The 22,561-nt window shown below is 40.0% G+C and overlaps 1 protein-coding gene across 5 annotated transcripts in view; it reads left to right on the top strand.

The window, feature by feature from the left end:
* The window catches only part of TET1 (tet methylcytosine dioxygenase 1), a 135,889-nt gene that overhangs the window by 81,591 nt on the left and 31,737 nt on the right, over positions 1–22,561 (top strand). For all 5 annotated transcript variants that reach the window (XR_004001165.1, XM_030568422.1, XM_030568421.1 and 2 more), the window contains 4 exons: positions 5,084–5,292; positions 7,092–7,242; positions 10,071–10,160; positions 10,547–10,684. Coding sequence is in view for 4 of the 5 variants with exons in the window: in XM_030568422.1 (XP_030424282.1) it covers positions 5,084–5,292; positions 7,092–7,242; positions 10,071–10,160; positions 10,547–10,684 (588 nt within the window). In the remaining variant the exon portion in view is untranslated. The remainder of the gene's footprint in view (positions 1–5,083; positions 5,293–7,091; positions 7,243–10,070; positions 10,161–10,546; positions 10,685–22,561) is intronic.

Raw genomic sequence — 22,561 nt, 5'->3', positions numbered from 1 at the left:
AAGAGAAAGACTAGGGAGACTAGAAATATCATATTTTATATTGAACAATTAAATTAAATCCTCCTTCTCTTGTTGAGTTGGAAGAACTATGTTTTTAAAAAGTTTATAAAATATTAACTGTCATGAATTCTAAATTATTTTTATTGTATATCAGGCACAATAAACTTCCTGTAAATACTTTCAACCTAGACCAAATGGAAAATGAAGTATTTTCCTACTCTTGTTATTTTGTCTATGTAACAAATTGTGGTTGCTTAGTCACTACCAGGACTGTTTTTGAGGATTGGTACTGCAATTAGGAGTACTTAGTAGGCTTTTTGTTAAATTTAAGGTATATCAGTGTTTGTTACATGTATTATTCAGCTTTCAATTTAAATTATTTGAAGCTGCCTTTCTCTTACCACAAGTGAGCATAGTGCCTACTTTTCCAACTAAACTGGCACAGTTAGCCTCTGAATCCATTAATATTAAATGTGTTCAACACCCTCTGTTTGTGAGTTTTCAGGGAAACTGCAAAGGAGGCTAGCCCCTCACATTAACTAGTCAGAATGTTTCATATGCTTATGGATGACTTGGTCAAGGATCGTGTACTACAGTTAGACTCGTGTGGCAACAACAAGGAGGCTGGGTCATTAATCTGATAGGCAACCCACATGTTGACCCAGACATTAAAAGTATCATATGGGCAGGTGAAGGCTTCTTGCATTTGCACTATCTTGCCCACATGCTGAATGTTTGGGTTTTCTGTGTAGTGTAGTGTAATGAATGATTGTGTCCTTGTATATTATTGCTTGTATTTCTGTCATGATGTCACGGTTGCCATTCTGTGCCTGTACATGCTTGTTACTGCATTTGTGATTCATGACTTTCTCACAACAGTAGGGTTCATATATATGATTTCTGTACTACTTGTCCTTTGTAACAGATAATCCTAGTTAGCAAAAGGGGGTAGTCAGGTAAATAAACTGGTTGGTTGATTTGCTCTCTCACACAGATACTGGAACAGAATATCAGCAGTTTAAGGATCAAATGTCTGCAACAGGTGTGGGGGTTACCTCTCAATAGTTCAATTTTGGGTGTGAATGGACTGTGAAGAGGAGATTTGTCCCAGTATTACCCATGAGAGGTCCAAGCTCCTACTACGTGGTTATTTAAACTCATAAATGGAACCTTGACCCTTCAGTGGGAATGGCAATGCCCTATGGAGAGACCGCTGTACCCCATCAGTTTTATTTGGAGAATACAAGTCCTTGCCAAGCTAATTTGAATCTACCTGTTATTATTTAGTTATTTGTTGTTTATTACATAATGTATCTCTGACTCTAATTATGGCAAATACCTAATGAACAGATAGGAGTAGGATAGCAAGCAAATTTTTCCTTAATTTTGCATGTCTTATAAAGTCAATAGTACTCCTGATTATCTATTATTATTTGTATTCCTAGGCATGGACCAGGACCTCATTGTTACTCCTGGGAGAATTCTGTGCCAAAAATTTTAAAATTATGTGCATGATACTTTACAATTCTACATATTTTATTTGTCAAAATAACACAATATAATGATGCCATTTTCAATTATTTTGATAATTTATTTAAAAATACTTGTCAGGAAATATGTCTGTAACACTACAGACAACAAAAAAGATTCAGGAAATGTTTTTTGACAAATAGATTCCTTACTAGGCATATTAATACAGAACTTTGAGTAATAATTCATTTAAACTACAATACAGAAATGTATTTGCTGCCCCCTTAGAAACAGTCCAAAGGCTTGGGAGAGTCAGGGGTAAAGGAGGAGCTGAGAGAGAGGGAAGTAATTGTTGGGAAGCAGCCTGGGAGTGAACTTGGAAGGTTGTTGGGTGTGGATGGGAGAAGTATGGAACAGGGTTTTTTTGGGCGGGGTGGGTAGAGATTGTTAGGGAGTTGGGAAGCGTCCCCCATACAGACCCCGGCTGACCCCTAGCCTCTCTCATTCAGTCAGGCACATCTACCCCATCCCAACGTGTCCCTGCACCCACTCCTGCTGTCCCCATTTGTCCGTGCACCCCGACTCAGCCATCCCTCCTTTCCCCATCCCCATGTGGCCCTGTAGCCCTCTGCTCCCCTGTTCCCATGTGGCCCTGCACCCTTAGTCAGCCACTCCCTCCCGCATCCTAAGTGGCCCTGTGGCCCCCGCCCCATTCCCATGTGTCTCTGCACCCCCCATTCAGCCCATGTGGCCCTGTACTCTCACTCAGTCACCCACTCCCCCTGTTTTTGCACCCCCACTTCCATTCAGCCTCTGCCCCAATCTATCCTCCCTATTAGCCCATCTGAATTTGGGGTTCCTGTGACCTCCCCCCAGCAGACTCATGTACCCCACACTGCCTGTCTCCCCCTATCCTGTTGCTCCCCACCTGGCCCCACGGGGAGGATTATGTGAGGAACACAGCTTCTTCTCTTCCCTATCTGCGGGGCTTCTCCCACCCAGGAGTAGCTGTCTTTTGTTCTGGCAACACAGCAGCCCCTAATGGGCGAAAGGCATAACTGCAGCCCCTCTCCAGCAGAACATATTTTCTGCAGAGAAAAAAATATTCTTGGGTGGGACATGAATTCTGCATGTGCACAGTGGCACAGAATTTTCCTGGAAGTACGCTGTGCTAGGTGCTATACAAACACACAACAAAAAGATGGTCCCTGCCCTAAAAAAATTATAATTTAAATACAGAGGAATTAGAGGTGCATCCAACGAAGTGGGTGTTCACCCACGAAAGCTCATGCTCCAATACGTCTGTTAGTCTATAAGGTGCCACAGGACTCTTTGCTGCTTTTACAGATCCAGACTAACACAGCTACCTCTCTGATACTAGAGGTATTTAGTATCCCTTTTTTCCCTTTCTGCAGCATCACGAATAATATGATCCTGTATTCTGTCTAGTCTTCAGTATGCGATATCAAATGAGTGAAGTTGGCTAACTTATTAAATTATGTGACCAACAGAACACAGTCTAACTTCCAAGTTCTCTTAAATTTATTTTAAGGCCTATATTGACATAAACAGCATCAAGGAAAAGTCTTACTCATAGTTTTATTGCCAAAAGGGAGAAAACAATGTACCTCTTTTTTCACTGCTTTCTTCTAATTATATGATCTCCAGTAATAACTATAGAAACTATCCTAACACATAAGTATATGTAATTTTGTGATATGTTCTTTTATGTACCTGCATTTTACTTTTTAGAGGTAGTCTTGTCATTACAATATCAATTCACAGGAGAGGTTAGGTTTTCAGTGGATCAATTATACCAGGATTGTCATTTTCCCCTATAATTATTTTCTTTTTAACCCATCTTCCTGATTGTTTCTACCCAATGGGGCACAGAAAAAATTTCCTGATTTCTTACACAGCCCAGAGTGCAATACAGAAATATTTTCCACAGAAGAGGGTAAGATATGGTCCTCTCCAGAGCCCATGATTGTGGGACCTCTTTGGGCAGTAGTGGTTCCTACTAGAATGTTTCAAATCTCGGGCATTGCAGCATAAAGAATAGAAATCCACAATTAATACAGAATGTTTCAGTAATATTAAAAGCAGCAAAGAATCCTGTGGCACCTTATAGATTAACAGACATTTGGGAGCATGAGCTTTCGTGGGTGAATACCCACTTCGTCAGATGCATGTAGTGGAAATTTCCAGGGGCAGGTGTATATATATGCAAGCAAGCTAGAGATAATGAGGTTAGTTCAATCAGGGAGGCTTCTGGGTACACATCTGGCCTCCTACTGCAAGACAAACCCAAGAAAGAAACCAACAGGACTCCACTGGCCATAACATACAGTCCCCAGCTAAAACCCCTCCAACGCATCATCAGGGATCTACAACCCATCCTGGACAATGACCCCACACTTTCACAGGCCTTGGGTGGCAGGCCAGTCCTCGCCCACAGACAACCTGCCAACCTGAAACATATTCTCACCAGTAACTGCACTTCGCACCATAGTAACTCTAGCTCAGGAACTAATCCATGTAACAAACCTCTGCCAACTCTGCCCACATATCTACGCCAGCGACACCATCACAGGACCTAACCAGATCAGCCACACCATCACCAGTTCATTCACCTGCACGTCCACCAATGTAATATACACCATCATATGGCAGCAATGCCCCTCTGCTATGTACATCGGCCAAACTGGACAGTCTCTACGGAAAAGGATAAACGGACACAAATCAGATATTAGGAATGGCAATATACAAAAACCTGTAGGAGAACACTTCAACCTCCCTGGCCACACTATAGCAGACCTTAAGGTGGCCATCCTTCAGCAAAAAAACTTCAGGACCAGACTTCAAAGAGAAACTGCTGAGCTTCAGTTCATCTGCAAATTTGACACCATCAGCTCAGGATTAAACAAAGATTGTGAATGGCTTGCCAACTACAGAACCAGTTTCTTCTCTCTTGGTTTTCACACCTCAACTGCTAAAACAGGGCCTCATCCTCCCTGACTGAACTAACCTCATTATCTCTAGCTTGCTTGCATATATATATCTGCCCCTGGAAATTTTCACTACATGCATCTGACGAAGTGGGTATTCACCCACGCAAGCTCATGCTCCAAAACGTCTGTTAGTCTATAAGGTGCCACAGGATTCTTTGCTGCTTTTACAGATCCAGACTAACACGGCTAACCCTCTGATACTTCAGTAATATTAAACTTGTGATATAAATGAGCTAAAGTTAGGAAGTTCCAAGTTTATAGAACATTAACCTTGGCTCTTCTTGTTTTTTGCTAGCTTGTTTAACAGTGTTAGGGCTCAATTTTGCTGTTAATTAAATGCATGCAACTTGCATTGAAGTTAATTGGACAGGTCCCAAAAATGACTCTTGTTGACTTCAATGGGAGAAGTACATACATAGCTGTTGTTTAAGTATTTTGGTTTGTTTTTTTGTTTTGAATGTAATTTATTTATTTAGTAATGCATAATAAGATGATATGGTGAGTCAGTAAGGGTTTATTTTGCGAGTAAAGATGTGGCATCAAGATCTTAGAAATATATCCTATCCTTTCCTATCTAAGAATGAATAAAATGATTCTTGCAGGTGATACGAAGAAGTAGTGATGAGGAAAAGTTGCTGTGCTTGGTACGTCAGCGTGCAGGACATCACTGCCAAACTGCCGTCATAGTGATTCTGATTTTGGCCTGGGAAGGGATTCCTCATCTTTTGGCTGATACATTATATAAAGAACTGACACAGAGTCTCAGAAAATACGGCTGTCCCACAAGCCGTAGATGTGCATTAAATGAAGAGTAAGTGACGTTCATAGCACCTGTTTATTTTCTCCTATTTTTTGTAGGTTGTTCTGCATAAAAGGAAACATATTTGATTTAAAAATCAAAATATATAAGCCTATTTAAAACACAAACCACTGGGTGTCATTTTAGTGTGATGTTCAATTCCTGTTATTCACTAAGGGTCAGACTGTGCACCAGGTATGCATGTGCTAAGAGAGTACACGGACTGCTCCCTCTGTTTACATCCAAGGCCTCTCATCACCCAAAGAGATGGGAAGGAGGAGAAATGTGACTGCCACCCTGTATCAGTTTTGGCTGGACTATGAGTGGAAAGCACACTGCACTTCCCTGAGGAACAGCACAGTGTGTAAACTTATTCTGTATGGTGGGAGTCCCAGAGGAATTGCATCTCCTGGTGGTAGAGTTGCTCCAGGACTTCCCTCTCAGGCAGTATGGCTCTACCCCATTATCAGTGCATGTCATATCAGGTACAATCTAGCCCATAATGTCTCTAAATGGGGTGGTTTTTAAATTAAATGTAAAATGTTTTCAAGCTCTCTTGTAAATGGAAAATTGTAAGTGTCTTATGCTTTTTAGCTAGTTGTACCCACATTTTGTATTGATTTTGATTTCCCCTGATTGGACTGTTTTGTGGGTTTGTTTTTGAAGATTGCCATTATTTTATATGTTGCAAAAAGGAACTTCTGAAATAAATGCAGACACCAAGATATTGGGGGGGATGATGGAGGCCTCTTACTGTTTTTTTTTTTCAAGACAGAAATAGAGCGTACTTCAGTAGTTTTGTCCTATTCCACACTCACCTTGCTCAACTGTCTGCACAGTTCTCCTAGCTACCCAGCTATAAAAGAACTGTCTGCTTTTACAGGCATCCATGGCTCAGCCATCCTCTGAGCAATGTTACCAGCTTGGCTTCTTCAAGTCAGTTCTCATCTCCCCAAAAGCCTGGCTGTCTCTCTCTTTCTCCACGAGTTTTCTATACAGATGTCCAGACTTTAAAAAAGACAAAAACAAAACCTTTCCCTGCATGCTCTAAGCTTCTGCATTAGTTGAACCCCTGCTACATTCCTATTGATGCTGTGCTGCTCAGAATAGAGTAGGTTCTGATCAAACTTCTTGAGCTTTGTAGGTGAGAGAGCCTGGGCACTCAAGCCTGGGATGTTCCTTTGCACATCAGAAATGAAACTAATTCATCGCATTGGTTGGTAAATGGACTGGAAAGTTTACAGCAGCCAGATGAGACCCTAAGAGCAGCTCTGCCTCAGTGCAGATTCTTGGAGGGCCTGTCTGTAATCAGAATCCTTTTACAACTTTTCAGTGACTTAAATCTAATTTATTTTTAATGGTTTCTCCATGTTAGCATGCTTTCATTTCAAAATGTGGATGACTTTCAATATACTTGTTCCACACACAATCAGAGCTGTGGACAGTATTTATTGGGTTGCGGGACAGCTATAATAAGAGTGGTACTTACTTGCATTTTTTTTTTAATTAGTCAAAGCTGGAGATGTCAAAATTACAGTAGGGTGGGTATATAACAAGGAGATATATATTTTCATGTTAGATAAAAGTTTTGAGGCTTGAGTTACTTGTAAGTGACTCTTTAAGAACAATAAGCCAATCATACTTTCCTAAATAGATAATTATTAACAGAAACAACTGATTAAAGGTTTCAGATATATTTATACATCATTCAGTTATTTCATTATGGATTATAAAAGTCATGTAAGTAATTATGTATCTAAAGAAAGTTTCTGCTTTGCCGGCTGATTGTCATGTAATTACCTGTCTTGTAGCCGCACTTGTGCATGTCAAGGACTTGATCCTGAAACTTGTGGAGCCTCATTCTCATTTGGCTGTTCATGGAGTATGTATTTCAATGGCTGTAAATTTGCCAGAAGCAAAAACCCCAGGAAATTTAGGCTTCTCACAGATGACCCTAAACAAGTAAGTTCTTTCTCTGAAAAGAATTTGATAGGAATGTTTAGAGAACTAGTGGTAGAGTCTACAGATGTCCACTTACTCACTCACATACGCATACATTCACCTTTGCCTGCGCCCCTTCCACCACAGAACTTATACGTTTACCTTTCTCACCACTTGATGAAAATTCAGTGTATCTTGCTATGCAATGTAATGCCCTAAAAATTATTTTCATATGGCTATTGTGTGTCTCTTGACCTGGGTGCAGGTTTAGCAACACTGTGTAATTTTATTTGTGTTCATGTGAAATGTACTATGTGAACATCTAATAGAACAAAAAAATATTTTTACAAGCAGTAATACCAGAGTAACACCTTTAGAAAGGCTGTTACAGACTTCACTCCTAGATGCCTGTACATTGTGTCCATTCAGGGCTCGCCCAAATAAAAAAGGGTAAAGTTCTGTTGGACACCCAAAGATTGCATTCCTGTAGTACAGTCTCCCTATCTTGTGTTAGAATAAATTATTGGCTTCCCTGGGTTCTGCCTCTTTAACACTGTTGTCAGCCCAGCTGATGGACTGGTTCTCCTGTCTATCATGTATAATGGACTGGTTTTCTTTTGGGTATCATGCCTCCATGAGACCCTGAGATAACACATGTCCTTAAACATGGTGCAGTCAAATAATTGTTTAATTATTGCACGTGAACATGACTGATGAGGGACAGTTTGTATAGCACAGGAAATATAAAAACTGATTATACAAAAAGTAGACTACTAAAAAGTGTCTGGTGGATTTGTTTATGCTGTTGCGAAGCTTTTTACAATGAAAGGTGAAGACCATTAAACTTATGCTCTTAAAAATGACAGCTGACTCCTGTCTTATTCAGTGACATGCTTGCTCACCCAGCATGAGGGAATGTGAAAATAACCTCAAGGTTCCTTTTGTTCTGATCTTAGCTGTCTCTAGCCTCACTTCTCTCTGGAGGTCTGAGGGAAAAGATTGTTTGCACCTTGACCAGATATCCTGATATGCTTCAAAATACATATTGTTTAAAAACATCATATGCAAGTTGCCATTATTCTTAGGTAATTAGATTCAATATATACTTGTATTTTATTTCATCAGTGAACCTCTCCTACTACTCTGTCCTACCCACTGCTGCCACAGAACCCAAACATCCAACTTGTTCAGGTTCAGACAATAAGGGTGTTTTCATGCTTTTTTGTGCCGTTTTGACATTAATTCCTTCTCAAAAGTCAGCCTTGAAAAACCCAAATCTTCTGCATACCACTGAAGTTAAATATTTCCTATAAGTCCTGCATTTTTCACCTTTCTACTCACAGATAATGAGTTCCAATTCCAATTTAAAAAAAAAATACAGGAAAAAATTCAGGGAAAAGTCATCAGAAAATCTTTATTTCCTTCTTTTGGGTTTGTCACTAATTCTAACAAATAGGTATTTCTTCATCTTAGCTAAATGTTGGATATTGATCATTTTGCAGATGACATAAAACTAGGAGGTATAGCAAATAAAGAAGAAGATAGATTCAATGTACAGAGAGATTTGGATCGTTTGATCATTTGAGGCACTGGACGGAGTCAGATGAGGTTTAATGTAAAGAAGTGTATGATAATACATTTAGGTAAGAATAGCATATAGTATAGATTTAAACTAAAGATCTGTTATCTAGAATACAGTCGAGAAGAAACATGGATTAGCTCTAGATAATAAATTGATTATTGTATGAATTCAGTGTGATGCCATTATGTAAATCTAATTCAAGACTGAAACGTGCATGTGTGCATGTAGCTACACATGCATTCTCCGAAGGAAAAGTCTCATGCAGAACATAAGTTATAATGCTTTGGTGCTTTGTAATGTGTTTGTAAGGCTGCAATTGGAATTGCAAGTGCAAAAGTCTGGTCTTCACATTTAAAAAAATAATCAGGAGCACGTCACCCTATTCCATCTGCCTTCTTCGATTTCCCCAGCCACTTGCTGATTTTCTTGGGATGGCCATTCTTCAGGGAGAAAACACACATTTTGGGGCAAGTAATAGAGCTTAAATATTACCCCCTCATGGAAAGGCATCTAGTTTATCCAATTTTCATAGCTCTGTTTCTATGAGGAAAAGAGTCCTGTCCCTCTATTAGAAACCTCCTCAGTCCACGCCCTGAGACCCGTGCATACCTCCCTAGGCAGTCATTATCAGATAAAACAATCAACAGCTGTTGTGCAGTGGGAGGAGCTATCTCCCGAACAGGAGTTGAAGATGATGTTCTAAATTGGTGGGATGACTCTGCAGATATAAAGCAGCACTAATGAGTAGGATTTCTCAGGTGGAGCAGATCTTTTACCATCAAAACGAGTTTCCACAAGCAAAAACATATTAAAAAGATTCCCCGAGATGGGGTTCTCCCACTACTCAGCACATGGGTGTGCTAGCATTCCCACAGGCATTAACTTACTTCTGTCTCTGTAATGTCTGCTTTATTGCTTTTCCTAGACTACCTGTGCAAGTGAAGGGGAAAACAAAACTGAAGTTAACCCGTTATGTACTGATTATGAAGTAGTGCCCCCTCTCCACTAGCAAACATGAATTGTTTACTACTCTGTTATTTGTTTGACTATTTTAATTTACAGTGTTTTTACCAGTTTTAACACTCTGCCATGTCAAGCAGCAGGTTTATTTTAACCACAGGAACCACAGAAGTAAAATAAATAAAATATAAAATTGAAGCCATGTTCATTTTGAATTTCCTGACTTTGATGGTTTGTGTCCGTACCTCTCCAAACTGGGCTAAATGTTCCAAGTAAATTATAACTCTGTAAATATTTTTGTCTATAGGAAGAACATCTTGAAAATAATTTGCAAACTTTAGCTACTGATGTGGCTCCACTTTATAAGAAACTTGCTCCTGATGCTTTTCAGAATCAGGTAGGTCTGTGAGATTCAGGCAGTGGTGATAAGTGACCTTAATTTTGTTATGCTGTGTCCTGAAGAAAATGTCTTCCTTATCCCAACTGTTGTTCAGATTATGCCTTGAAAATTAATAACCCTGGTAAATTATTTTGTAACTAGAGAGTTTTTATTATTTATAGGAGTCTAATAATTCTTTAAATCTGGCTCAGCTGTTTGTCTCAGTAATGTCTTATACTGAATGTCACATGTTAATTACAAGTTGCACAACAAAGTATTTACTTTCTGATAAAGCAGTTTACCTGATTACCTTTATTTAGTTAAAAATCAATACTAGTGTGTCCCACGGAGTCTGAAGTTTCTCAGTGCCATCTCCAAATAAACCTAGTTTATTTTATTTTTAGGTGGAAAATGAGCACATGGGCCCAGACTGTCGGCTTGGATCCAAGGATGGTAGGCCTTTCTCTGGTGTTACAGCTTGTATAGATTTCTGTGCCCACGCCCATAAGGACACACACAACATGCACAATGGAAGCACTGTGGTATGTACATTTCACTTTCTCATTTGTGCTATCTCTTTTGTGATTTTTAAATGCTGCTTCATTTAGTGATACATTTGCATGAAGCATTTAAGGTGCTAAAATATTACGAGTGTATCTTCGTATAAATATCCACAGGAGTTGGGTGTGTTTATTCTTAGCCTGCAGAAATCTTATTATTATTCACCTTATTATTCTGCAGAATAAAAAAAGCAAGGGTGCAATCTAGGATAAAATACCTACAGCTATCTCAGATATACAAGTCCTGCATGCTCAGTCTACCTCAGGACAGGTAACATATTCAAAATAAAGGTTTGATGTCCGAAGTAAAATAAAAGAAACATGCCCTGCAGCCAAGAATTGCATAACGCTCCTACAGAAGAAGATCTTATGTAAATGAGCTCATATCTGTCACATTTTATCACTCTCGGTTTTCACATTCACCAACCTCTCCTTCCTTGTCACCATGGTGCCCGAGAGACTCTAGGCTGGTGTAGCTGGTGGTAGGAAAATAGACCAGGTAACATCATGGAGCATGTGCTGAAGTTATTTAAAAAAGTCTTTGTGGTATTAGTTAAGGGGAATAGTCTCCCATAGTCCCAGTGTGGAAGGAATGCCTCTAGTTGTCATTCCTTGGTATGTGGTTGATACCATCTATATACCATAGATGTTCATTGTATGATTAGTGGAAAAAAGTGAGAGAAGGAACACCATTTCTGTTAAATAACCTTTTAGAAAATGAAGCCTGAAGACAAGTAAGCTCAGAACAAAATAAATCCAAGAATGCTTTTGTAAATATATTGTTTTCAGCAGTGTGAGGTTTAATTACAAGCACTTCCTGCATAGTCGGGATGCTTTTGTGAATGTCATTGGAAATCACATTCAAGCATAATCTCTGTATTTAAAAGTATATGTAAAATCTTTGCCTTAATTAGGCCTAGTGTCTTCTTCAAAAATTGGAAAATCTAAAATTTAATGTTATATTCCTGTAGTTTAAGAAATATAGCCCAATCCTGCACATTACTTGAGCATGTGCCCAACATTAAGTGTGTAAGTAGTCCCAGTCACTTAACTGGAACTACTCACATGCTTACTGTTAATCATGTGCTTTGTTGGATAGGGATCTCTGACTTTAAGGCTGTAAGAGTCTTTAATGGCTATCCATGAACAGCAAACCTGAATTGACTTGTAGTGTTTTGCTAATAGTGAATGTCTTCAGATAAGATTATGAAATAGCTTATTCACAAAATATACCTTACAGAAAAGTATAAAACTAATTAAAGTATATTCAGTGTAACTGTATTGAACTAGAACTTCCTCAATGTGGAAATTCAGAGGGAAGATTTAAGAATTCAGAATTTGAAAATGTGTCTTGCCTTTGGAGATTAAACTGTATATTTGACATTTGTATGCTAATATAACTTGGTTCTATCTAAAATAAGATTATTTTGGTACATACAATATTATTTCATATTAAAAGACATAATTACATGGAACTTAAGTCTACTACCACCTATTTAGGAATAGATCCTGAAAAGAGAAATGATGATGATGATGGAAAATACAGTATATTAGAGTAGGAATGTCTTAGATGATCTTAAATTAATATGGGTTCCTTTTAAAGAACATATTGGGATCAACTGAATATATATTTATTTATCTAGAGTCATTGGTGTTATTTCAGCACCAGGAAACGTTCATTAGGGACGCTTCTGTATTTCTTTGAATATTGTCATATGCAGTATGTTTTGTGAAATTTTCCAAATCAAATTAGTTGTGTAATCATATTCTTTATTAACTTCATCTTTAGCTAGAGCAATTTAAATCTAGTTTATTTTATGGGAATTGATTCAGTTGAGATCACATTTGAGCAAAAAAATGAAGGTATTAAAACTATATTTATGTGGAAAAGCTAACCAGAGGGCAGCTGTGAATATTTCCTGTTTGCTCTGTAGTGGTATAAAAATACTTAGAAATTCTACAAGGGTATTTACTAACCTGTGTATCTGGAAATATTGGATGTACTTTATCTTTATGAAAGCACCTTTTTTACCCAATAAATATAGCATCATTTTCACTCCATCAGACTCTTTTGTAATCTTTTTAACAATCTTCTTAGGATGATTCAGGTACCATGTAGAGTGTTCCCTGGTGAGGTAGAAGCCATGATTACAGTTGAATGGCACAAGGACAGATGTATAAGAATTAAAGGTGTCAATCTGAATTTTTCTTAAGTATTTGTGTTGCTTCAAAGGATTAGCTGAAATGGGTCAGCTTCATGCCTGTGTAAATCCATTGAAATCAGTGGATTTACACAAGGGATTCATTTGGCCCAGTGGATTTTACAAAGAATGGCTCAAAAGTAACTAATGAAAGCGTGGCTAATCCAGTAATAGCTATTGTACTGGTGGTTCATGTCCTATTGGACAGTGCCTCTAACAATGGGTGAAGGGTGGGATGAGTGGGGAGACCAACTACAATTATATGTGACTACTCATACCATTCAGTCTGTGGCACTGGCTGGGGAAAAAGTCAAGGGAGGAAAGTGACTCTGTGGTCCAAGGGCTGCTGTCTGTTTCCTTTTGGCCTTTCTGAATAGGAAGGAGAGGTTGGTAGGGTAGCAAAAGATACCTGCATAGAGAGGGTCAATGGCTGTGAGGAAACTGCCATACTTCAGACCCTACTGCAGAAGCATTCCCTAGCTTTGAATGAAATTAGTGAGAAAAGAAGAGATGATGGCACCTTTCAAATTGCCCATTCAGCTTCTCTTCACACTGTCTTCACTGCTTGGCAAGAGTGCCTTTTCTCACTCTCACAACAGCACATGGGTACCTACAGATTTCTTCTTTACTAGCACAAATAGTATCTCATAACTCTGGTTCATGAACAATAAGCAGCATGGAGGTTCATGAAGAATAAATCATGCCATATGAGTCTGATCACTTTTTGTGATCTACATAGAATACTAATATGATACATGAAGCTCATATAGTGGATGAGACATATTGGGACCTCTTGAAGTATTAGAAACCATGTGTTAATACATTTATTACAAAAAAATTAAATTCAAATAAACATAAGCAACACTACTTTTTAAAAAGCCTGAAAAATGGCTGATGGACAAAGAATAAATATAAATGGCACTGCAATCAGTTTGGATTTCACGAGTGTTAACATAGGAGTTTTATTTTATTTTAGTAGTTTTGTCACTGATCTGAAAGAGGAAGCAAAAAAATAAACTAAGATGTAACTTCTCCTGGCTTTGAATCCTCTGCAAACACTGAAAGGATATAAAGTACAAATCTAGGGCCTGATTCTCCTCTCTGTTAGAGACATGCACACAGTGTAAACCATAAGTCAGTGATTTGAAGTTAACAAAATTATACTTTTTTGAATCTGGTGCAAGAAGAGAATCACACCCCAAATATCAAACTAGAAAGATTAGAAAAATGACAGAGATTAATAAAATGAGGTTCAGGTTGGGAAAAATGCAGTAAACTTTTCTTTTTTGGAATAATACTGTGAACCAAAGCTACTGCAAGCAAGGGAGATGCCAGACATGCAACTGTATAATATCACAGGTTAAGAAGGCAATAATTCCACTTTATATAGCATCAGTGTTACTTAATCTGGAGTACCATGCATGTTTTTCACTATTTTACCAGTATTTCAAATGAGCTTGACAAACCAGAGAAGGAGCAGAGAAGAGAAACAAAGATGGTTAAGGGAAAGGAGGAATTGTCCTATGAAGATAGGGAGAATTGTAAGTTTTGTGGAGATAGATTATAAAGAAGGAATGATATATTATGTCACTGTTAAGGACAGCAGAATTGTCCAAGTTTGCTCTAAGTGGAGAATAATAATTAACATTCAGAAAATTTAAGCAGGACATTAGGAAAATTTTTGAATAATTTGAATAAAGGGAAGTGCTGGAATACCCATCACTGGAATTATTAAAACTTGGCCGAGGCAACTTGTACTTAGATGTTCTGTAGGTAACACGCCTGCATTAGCAGAAGGAGGAACTAGATAATCTAATAGGATTTTTCCATCCCTAGGATTCTAGAATGAGATAAGAAGAGAGAAGATCAGAATAAGAGATGGTTTAAATTGATTAGGTCACTGCAAATTTACCACCAGGCTGCACGCTTAAGATCTGAAGATCTAGCTCCACCTAAAGTCACACTATCTTCATCAACTCATCTTGACTTCTGATGTGGTTGTTGGAGAAAAAAACAAAAAATGCTACCGTTATAGGAGGCTAATACTGAGGGCTTTTGAAAGGCTAGCCATTGCATAGTACTGGCCAAATACCACCTAGGATTGCAGAGGAAGTCAGAGAAGCCTGTGTTATTTATGGCTTTACAGGAAACTCTTTTTATCACATCTTAGTGCAATCACTATTAGCATACTGTCAAGTGCCAGAGGAGTGGTATCAACCAAGTCATTTCAGAAAACAAGAGGGAGATCAGGTGAGACTAGATTTATTTAACTGGTAAAGTTTTTTTAATACAGTTTCTTAAGTCAGAGACAAAGACTAACTGAAGTAGCAGAACCTATGATATGGAACAACTGCAGTTTTGGAACATAATGCAGCTATGCCCAGGTACCCTGCAAAGCATGTACATGCCTATACTGTAGCTACCAAAGGTGCTAAGAAATGTGTTTGGCTACCACACCCCCTACAGCACCAAGTAAAACTAACAGATTTATACAAAATGAAAAACAATTAAAGCCCTGAGGATAAGGACTATCAAAATATTTAAACTAGCATTGCTTTACTGGGCATGTATACAGTGGAGCCAGAAATGTACTGCATCCAGCGAAGACAAAAAAACCAAACCCTTGTTGACCTTTGTTTCTAAGGAAATATTGCTTGTGTTGTGTATACTTGTGGCAGTTATAGATATTCATTAATGTCTTAGTGGGCACAGGCAATAAGAACATAAGAACGGCCGTACCGGGTCAGACCAAAGGTACATCTAGCCCAGTATCTGTCTACCGACAGTGGCCAATGCCAGGTGCCCCAGAGGGAGTGAACCTAACAGGCAATGATCAAGTGATCTCTCTCCTGCCATCCATCTCCATCCTCTGACCAACAGAGGCTAGGGACACCATTCTTTACCAATCCTCGCTAATAGCCATTTATGGACTTAATCACCATGTATTTATCCAGTTCTCTTTTAAACACTGTTATAGTCCTAGCCTTCACAACTTCCTCAGGTAAGGAGTTCCACAAGTTGACTGTGCGCTGCATGAAGAAGAACTTACTTTTATTTGTTTTAAACCTGCTGCCTATTAATTTCATGTGGTAACCACTAGTTCTTGTATTATGGGAATAAGTAAATAACTTTTCCTTATCCACTTTCTCAACATCGCTCATGATTTTATATACCTCTATCATATCCCCCCTTAGTCTCCTCTTTTCCAAGCTGAAGAGTCCTAGCCTCTTTAATCTTTCCTCATATGGGACCCTCTCCAGACCCCTAATCATTTTAGTTGCCCTTTTCTGAACCTTTTCTAGTGCTAGAATATCTTTTTTGAGGTGAGGAGACCACATCTGTACAAGTATTCGAGATCTGGGCATACCATGGATTTATGTAAGGGCAATAATATATTCTCAGTCTTGTTCTCCATCCCCTTTTTAATGATTCTTATCATCCTGTTTGCTTTTTTGACTGCCTGTGTACCCTGTGTGGACAGCTTCAGAGAACTATCGACAATAACTCCAAGATCTTTTTCCTAACTCATTGTAGCTAAATTAGCCCCCATCATATTCTATGTATAGTTGGGGTTATTTTTTCCAATGTGCATTACTTTACATTTATCCACATTCAATTTAATTTGCCATTTTGTTGCCCAATCACTTAGTTTTGTGAGATCTTTTTGAAGTTCTTCACAATCTGCTTTGGTCTTAACTATCTTGAGTAGTTTAGTATCATATGCAAACTTTGCCACCTCACTGTTTACCCCTTTTTCCAGATCATTTATGAATAAATTGAATAGGATTGGTCCTAGGACTGACCTTTGGGGAACACCACTAGTTACCCCTCTTCATTCTGAGAATTTACCATTTATTCCTACCCTTTGTTCCCTGTCTTTTAACCAGTTCTCAATCCATGAAAGGACCTTCCCTTTTATCCCATGACAGCTTAATTTATATAAGAGCCTTTGGTGAGGGACCTTGTCAAGGGCTTTCGGGAAATCTAAGTACACTATGTCCACTGGATCCCCCTTTCCACATGTTTGTTGACCCCTTCAAAGAACTCTAATAGATTAGTATGACATGATTTCCCTTTACAGAAACCATGTTGGCTATTGCTCAACAGTTTGTTTTTCTATGTGTCTGACAATTTTATTCTTAACTATTGTTTCGACAAATGTGCCCGGTACTGACATTAGACTTACCGGTCTGTAATTGCCAGGATCACCTCTAGAGCCCTTTTTAAATATTGGCGTTACATCAGCTAACTTCCAGTCATTGGATACCGAAGCTGATTTAAAGGACAGGTTACAAACCTGAGTTAATAGTTCCGCAACTTCACATTTGAGTTCTTTCAGAACTCTTGGGTGAATGCCATCAGGTCCCGGTGACTTGTTAATGTTGAGTTTATCAATTAATTCCAAAACCTCCTCTAGTGACACTTCAGTCTGTGACAGTTCCTCAGATTTCTCACCTACAAAAGCCAGCTCAGGTTTGGGAATCTCCCTAACATCCTCAGTCGTGAAGACTGAAGCAAAGAATCCATTTAGTTTCTCCGCAATGACTTTATCGTCTGTAAGTGCTCCTTTTGTATTCGATTGTCAAGGGGCCCCCCCTGGTTGTTTAGCAGGCTTCCTGCTTCTGATGTACTTAAAAAACATTTTGTTATTACCTTTGGAGTTTTTGGCTAGCTGTTCTTCAAACTCCTCTTTGGCTTTTCTTATTACACTCTTGCACTTAAGTTGGCAGTGTTTATGCTCCTTTCTATTTGCCTCACTAGGATTTGACTTCCCCTTTCTAAAGGAAGTCTTTTTATCTCTCACTGCTTCTTTTACATGGTTGTTAAGCCACGGTGGCTCTTTTTTAGTTCTTTTACTGTGTTTCTTAATTTGGGTATACAGTGAAGTTGGGCCTCTATTATGGTGTCTTTAAAAAGCGCCCATGCAGCTTGCAGGGATTTCATTTTAGTCACTGTACCTTTTAACTTTTGTTTAACTAACCCCCTCATTTTTGCATAGTTCTCCCTTTTGAAATTAAATGTCACAGTGTTGGGCTGTTGAGATGTTCTTCCTACCACAGGGATGTTGAATGCTAGTGTATTATGGTCACTATTTCCAAGCGGTCCTGCTATAGTTACCTCTTGGACCACCTCCTGCGCTCCACTCAGGATTAAATCTAGAGTTTCTGTCCCCTTGTGGGTTCCCGTACCAGCTGCTCCATGAAGCAGTGATTTAAAGTATCGAGAAATTTTATCTCTGCATTTCATCCTGAAGTGAAATGTTCCCAGTCAGTATGGGAATAATGGAAATCCCTCACTACTATTGGGTTCTTAATTTTGATAGCCTCTCTAATTTCCCTTAGCATTTCATCATCACTATTACTGTCCTGGTCAGGTGGTCAATAATAGATCTCTAATGTTATATTTTTATTAGAGCATGACATTTCTATCCATAGAGATTCTATGGAAAATGTGGATTCACTTAAGATTTTTATCTTATTCACTTATTCATTTTCTTTCACATATAGTGCCACTCCTCCCCCTGCACGACCTGTTCTGTCCTTCCAATATATTTTGTACCCCGGAATGATTATGTCCCATTGATTGCTCTCAGTCCACTAGGTTTCTGTGATGCCTATTATATCAATATCCTCGTTTATCACAAGGCACTCTAGTTCACCCATCTTATTATTTAGACTTCTAGCATTTGTGTGCAAGCACTTTAAAAACTTGTCCCTGTTTATTTGTCTGCCCTTTTCTGATGTACCAGATTATGTGACTGTTTATCATCTGATCTGGCCCTTACATTATCCTCTTCCATCCTCTGCTCCTGACTATAAACTGGAGATTCTCTATCATCAGACTCTCCCCTAAGAGAAGTCTGTGTCCGATCCACATGCTCCTCTGCAGCAGTCGGCTTTCTCCCATCTCCTAGTTTAAAAACTGCTCTACAACCTTTTTAATGTTTAGCGTCAGCAGTCTGGTTCCACTTTGGTTTAGGTGGAGCCCATCTCTCCTGTATAGGCTCCCCCCATCCCAAAAGTTTCCCCAGTTCCTAATGAATGTAAACCCCTCCTCTCTACACCATCGTCTCATCCACGCACTGAGACTCTGAAGCTCTGCCTGCCTACCTGGCCCTGCGTGTGGAACTGGGAGCATTTCTGAGAATGCCACCATAGAGGTCCTGGATTTCAGTCTCTTCCCTAGCAGCCTACATTTGGCTTCCAGGACATCTCTCCTACCCTTCCCTATGTCATTGGTACCTACATGTACCACGACCACCAGCTCCTCCCCAGCACTACACATAAGTCTGTCTAGATGCCTCGAGAGATCTGCAACCTTCGCACCAGGCAGGCAAGTCACAATACAGTTCTCCCAGTCATCACAAACCCAGCTATCTACGTTTCTAATGATCAAATCTCCCATTACTAACACCTGCCTTTTCCTAACAACTGGAGTTCCTCCCCCAGAGAGGTAACCTCAGTGTGAGAGGCAAGCCCAGCACCATCTGGAAGGAGGGGCCCAACTATGGGAAGGTTTCCCTCTGCTCCCATTGACTGCTCTGCTTCCCTGGGCCTTTCTTCCTCCTCAATAGCGCAGGGGCTGTCAGACCAGAGGGGGGACAATTCTACAGTGTCCCGGAAAGCCTCATCAACATACCTCTCTGTCTCTCTTAGCTCCTCCAGTTCTGCCACCCTGACCTCCGAAGTCTGTACGTGGTCTCTGAGGGCCAGGAGCTCCTTACACTGACTGCACACATACGCCACCCGCCCACAGGGCAGGTAATCATACATGCTACACTCAGTGTAATAATAAACTGGATAGCCCCACCCTGCTGCTGGGCTTCTGCCTGCATTGTCTCCTAGTTAATGAAAGGGTGGTTTAAAGGAAGAAGTTTTGAATGTAGTTTGGTTTATAGGTTTTAAGGGGAATACAGGGGCACAGTTAGAACCGACAAAGGACCCCCACTCTCTTCCTGCTCCCCTGCCAAACTCCCTTGTGAAACTCCCTGTTAGCAGCCCCTGGTCGCAAAGCTCCCTGGTCGCTTGTGCCCGGCTTTATAAAGCCCAGGCCTGAGTCAATGCCCCGCCCACTGATTAAGGCTCAGACAATTACCAGAGGCTTCTAGCTTCAAACTTTCCTTTAAAGCTCTCAGCCTCCAACTGCCAGCCACAGCACATGGTCCTTCAAACAAACAGACTGACAAACACAAACTCAGCACACAGCAAGTAACCCCCAAACACAAACAAACACACACTGCAGACAGTCACTTACCCCACAGATGCTGTATTTGCTCCTCCTTCACCTGGAGAATTCCCTTGAGAAACTCCCTGTTAGCAGCCCCTGTTCGCAAATTCACAAGTATCAGTTGGCCACAAATGGATATTCTAAGAAGAACTGAATTATAATACTAGAAGTGCTTTATTGTTAAAACTGGAAGTGTTCAGGGGTCAGCCCCATCCTAACTACCTCATATGGTACACATACAGTAGTTTTTAAAGATCAGGGCCCACATTTTCAAAATGCATCCAACTAAAGACCATGTGCTCAACTTGCATAGTGCTATTATCCAATCCACATGTGTAAATTGTAGATTTTCATATACACTACCCCGACTTTCATGCATGCATTAGTTGTTGTGTGCACTTTTGAAAAATTTGAGTTGATAGTTAAACTGGTTAATGGCTGATAAATGGCTGAGATTTTTTATAGCGGTTCTCAATCAGGGGTCTGTAGCCCCCCAGGGTCTGCGAGCCAAGGCAGGGCCGGCATTAGACTAGCTGGACTATCCAGAGCAAAAAGCTCGGCTCCCCATGGGGTGGAAGCCCCAAGCCCTACCCCCTGTGGCTGAAGTCCAGAGCCCTGCTGCCATGCCACCCAGCAGGGAGGAAGCTCTGAGCCCCGCCATCCTGTGGCTGAAGCCTGGAGATCCTCCAATGCGCAGAGTTGAAGCCACAACACACACACACTCTCTACCACCCTGCATGGCAGAAGCACCAAGCCTCAGCGCCCCATGGGATACAAGCCCTAAGCTCCCAACTGCCCCATGGCACAGACGCTCCCATCAGGCAGAAGGCCAGAGCTCCCCTCCCCCACTACCCAGCAGCTGAAGCCCAGAGCCTCAAGGCGCCTCCCTCATGGCTGAAGCCCTGAATCCCTCTTCACCTCCTACCCCCACTGGTCCCTGAAGTTTTATAGCATGTTAGGGAGGCCTCAGAAAGAGAGAGATTGAGAACCCATGGTTTGCTATAGTTGGCCAACATACTTTTATTTAGCACTTTAAAACTTGGTGACTTGGTCACAAGGGAGATGAAAATTGGAAGGACCAGAAGTTAATTCGAGGAGGTTATTTTTTCCTCGTATTAGTGCATTTTCTGTAGTTCAAAACCATATTGTATACTACATGATAGCCAATAGAGGAAAAGGTGTTGGAAATCAAGCAGTTACAGGGACAGGGATTTGGTAGAAATTTGTACAAACTGTATAAATATGAACATCAAAAGCAGGTTCTAGCTCCTCAGGAGTGCTATAGAACAGGATATGAAAAGGGAGGGATGATTACTGCTGATTCATGCCACAATCCCTCATGAAAATTTGTGCATTTGGGCTGAAGGAGAATTGGTAGGCAAATGCATAAAAAGTAATTGAAGTTGCTCTACTTTGTGTATTGTGGACCAGTAGGGCTGTGACAGTTATCCACTAGCTTTGGTTGACTACGAGGGAATTAACTGAGTTTTCTTTAGAGACAGAAAGCACTTTTGACAGAGATGCATGATCATTACTCTGTTCACCTCTGAAAGACATTGCTCTCAGAGAAAATCTCTACAAAATTTTCTCTTTGCTTCACAGACTATTTCATGGTGTTTGGTTAGTGGAGATGTGTGTAAAGCACCCTTCCAGGTGGTCATCTGCTTGGGCAGAAGGTTCTACCTTAGTGAACTAATTTTTGCAAGACTTATTGTGGCTATCTCCCAGCAATCCTTGTTAAAGATGAACTGTAAATAAAAATCTCAAAATTAGCAATATTTGCAGAATTCTTCCTTAGTCAGACTTTGTCTTGGATCTCTAGTTTCGCCCAGCACTTTATTATACAAAATCAAACTTTCGCTTGTTAGGGCCCTTAAAGTCATATCTGGTTGAAGCCAGCTCCAATGATGTTGCCTCACCATGCTATAGGGTCATAGCTCTCATCGAGCTGTTGCATAGGGATTTAAGTAAATTCCTGTTTCTATGTGTGCTTTCTCAAAGTTTATTATTACTTAAACAAGAAACTTTGAAGAACTATATCAGATAATTTAAAGGAAAGGGATGGGGGTGAATGGACTAGTCTGGGCCCCTGAGAACCAAATCCATGCTCCAGGACTTCCACAGAACAAGAGCTGAAGCATTGAAGTAAAGCTCGAGCCAGCAGTTACATCTCTCGAGGAACCCGAAAGAGGAGAAGGGGTAGTTTGAAGGTGAGATTGTGCTCATGTGACACAAATAGAAGGTGTTTTCAGGGTTTATCTGTAGTTTGTGTTTAAAGCAAAGCTGGTGTCGATGACAGCTGTTTTAAAATGAGAGCCTTATTTGGATTTAAAAGACCAGTCAGTCCATCTTTTAAAAAGAATGAAAAACTGTTTAAAAATAGCTCCATATTTGGTCTTGATGACGACCCTCCATTAGTTCAGTGCTGTAA

This window comes from Gopherus evgoodei, chromosome 7 (genome assembly GCF_007399415.2).
Source record: "Gopherus evgoodei ecotype Sinaloan lineage chromosome 7, rGopEvg1_v1.p, whole genome shotgun sequence".
NCBI classification, from domain to species: Eukaryota; Metazoa; Chordata; order Testudines; family Testudinidae; genus Gopherus; species Gopherus evgoodei.
The sequence above is the reverse complement of the archived record's forward strand: the minus strand, read 5'-3'. Positions and strand labels throughout refer to the sequence as shown.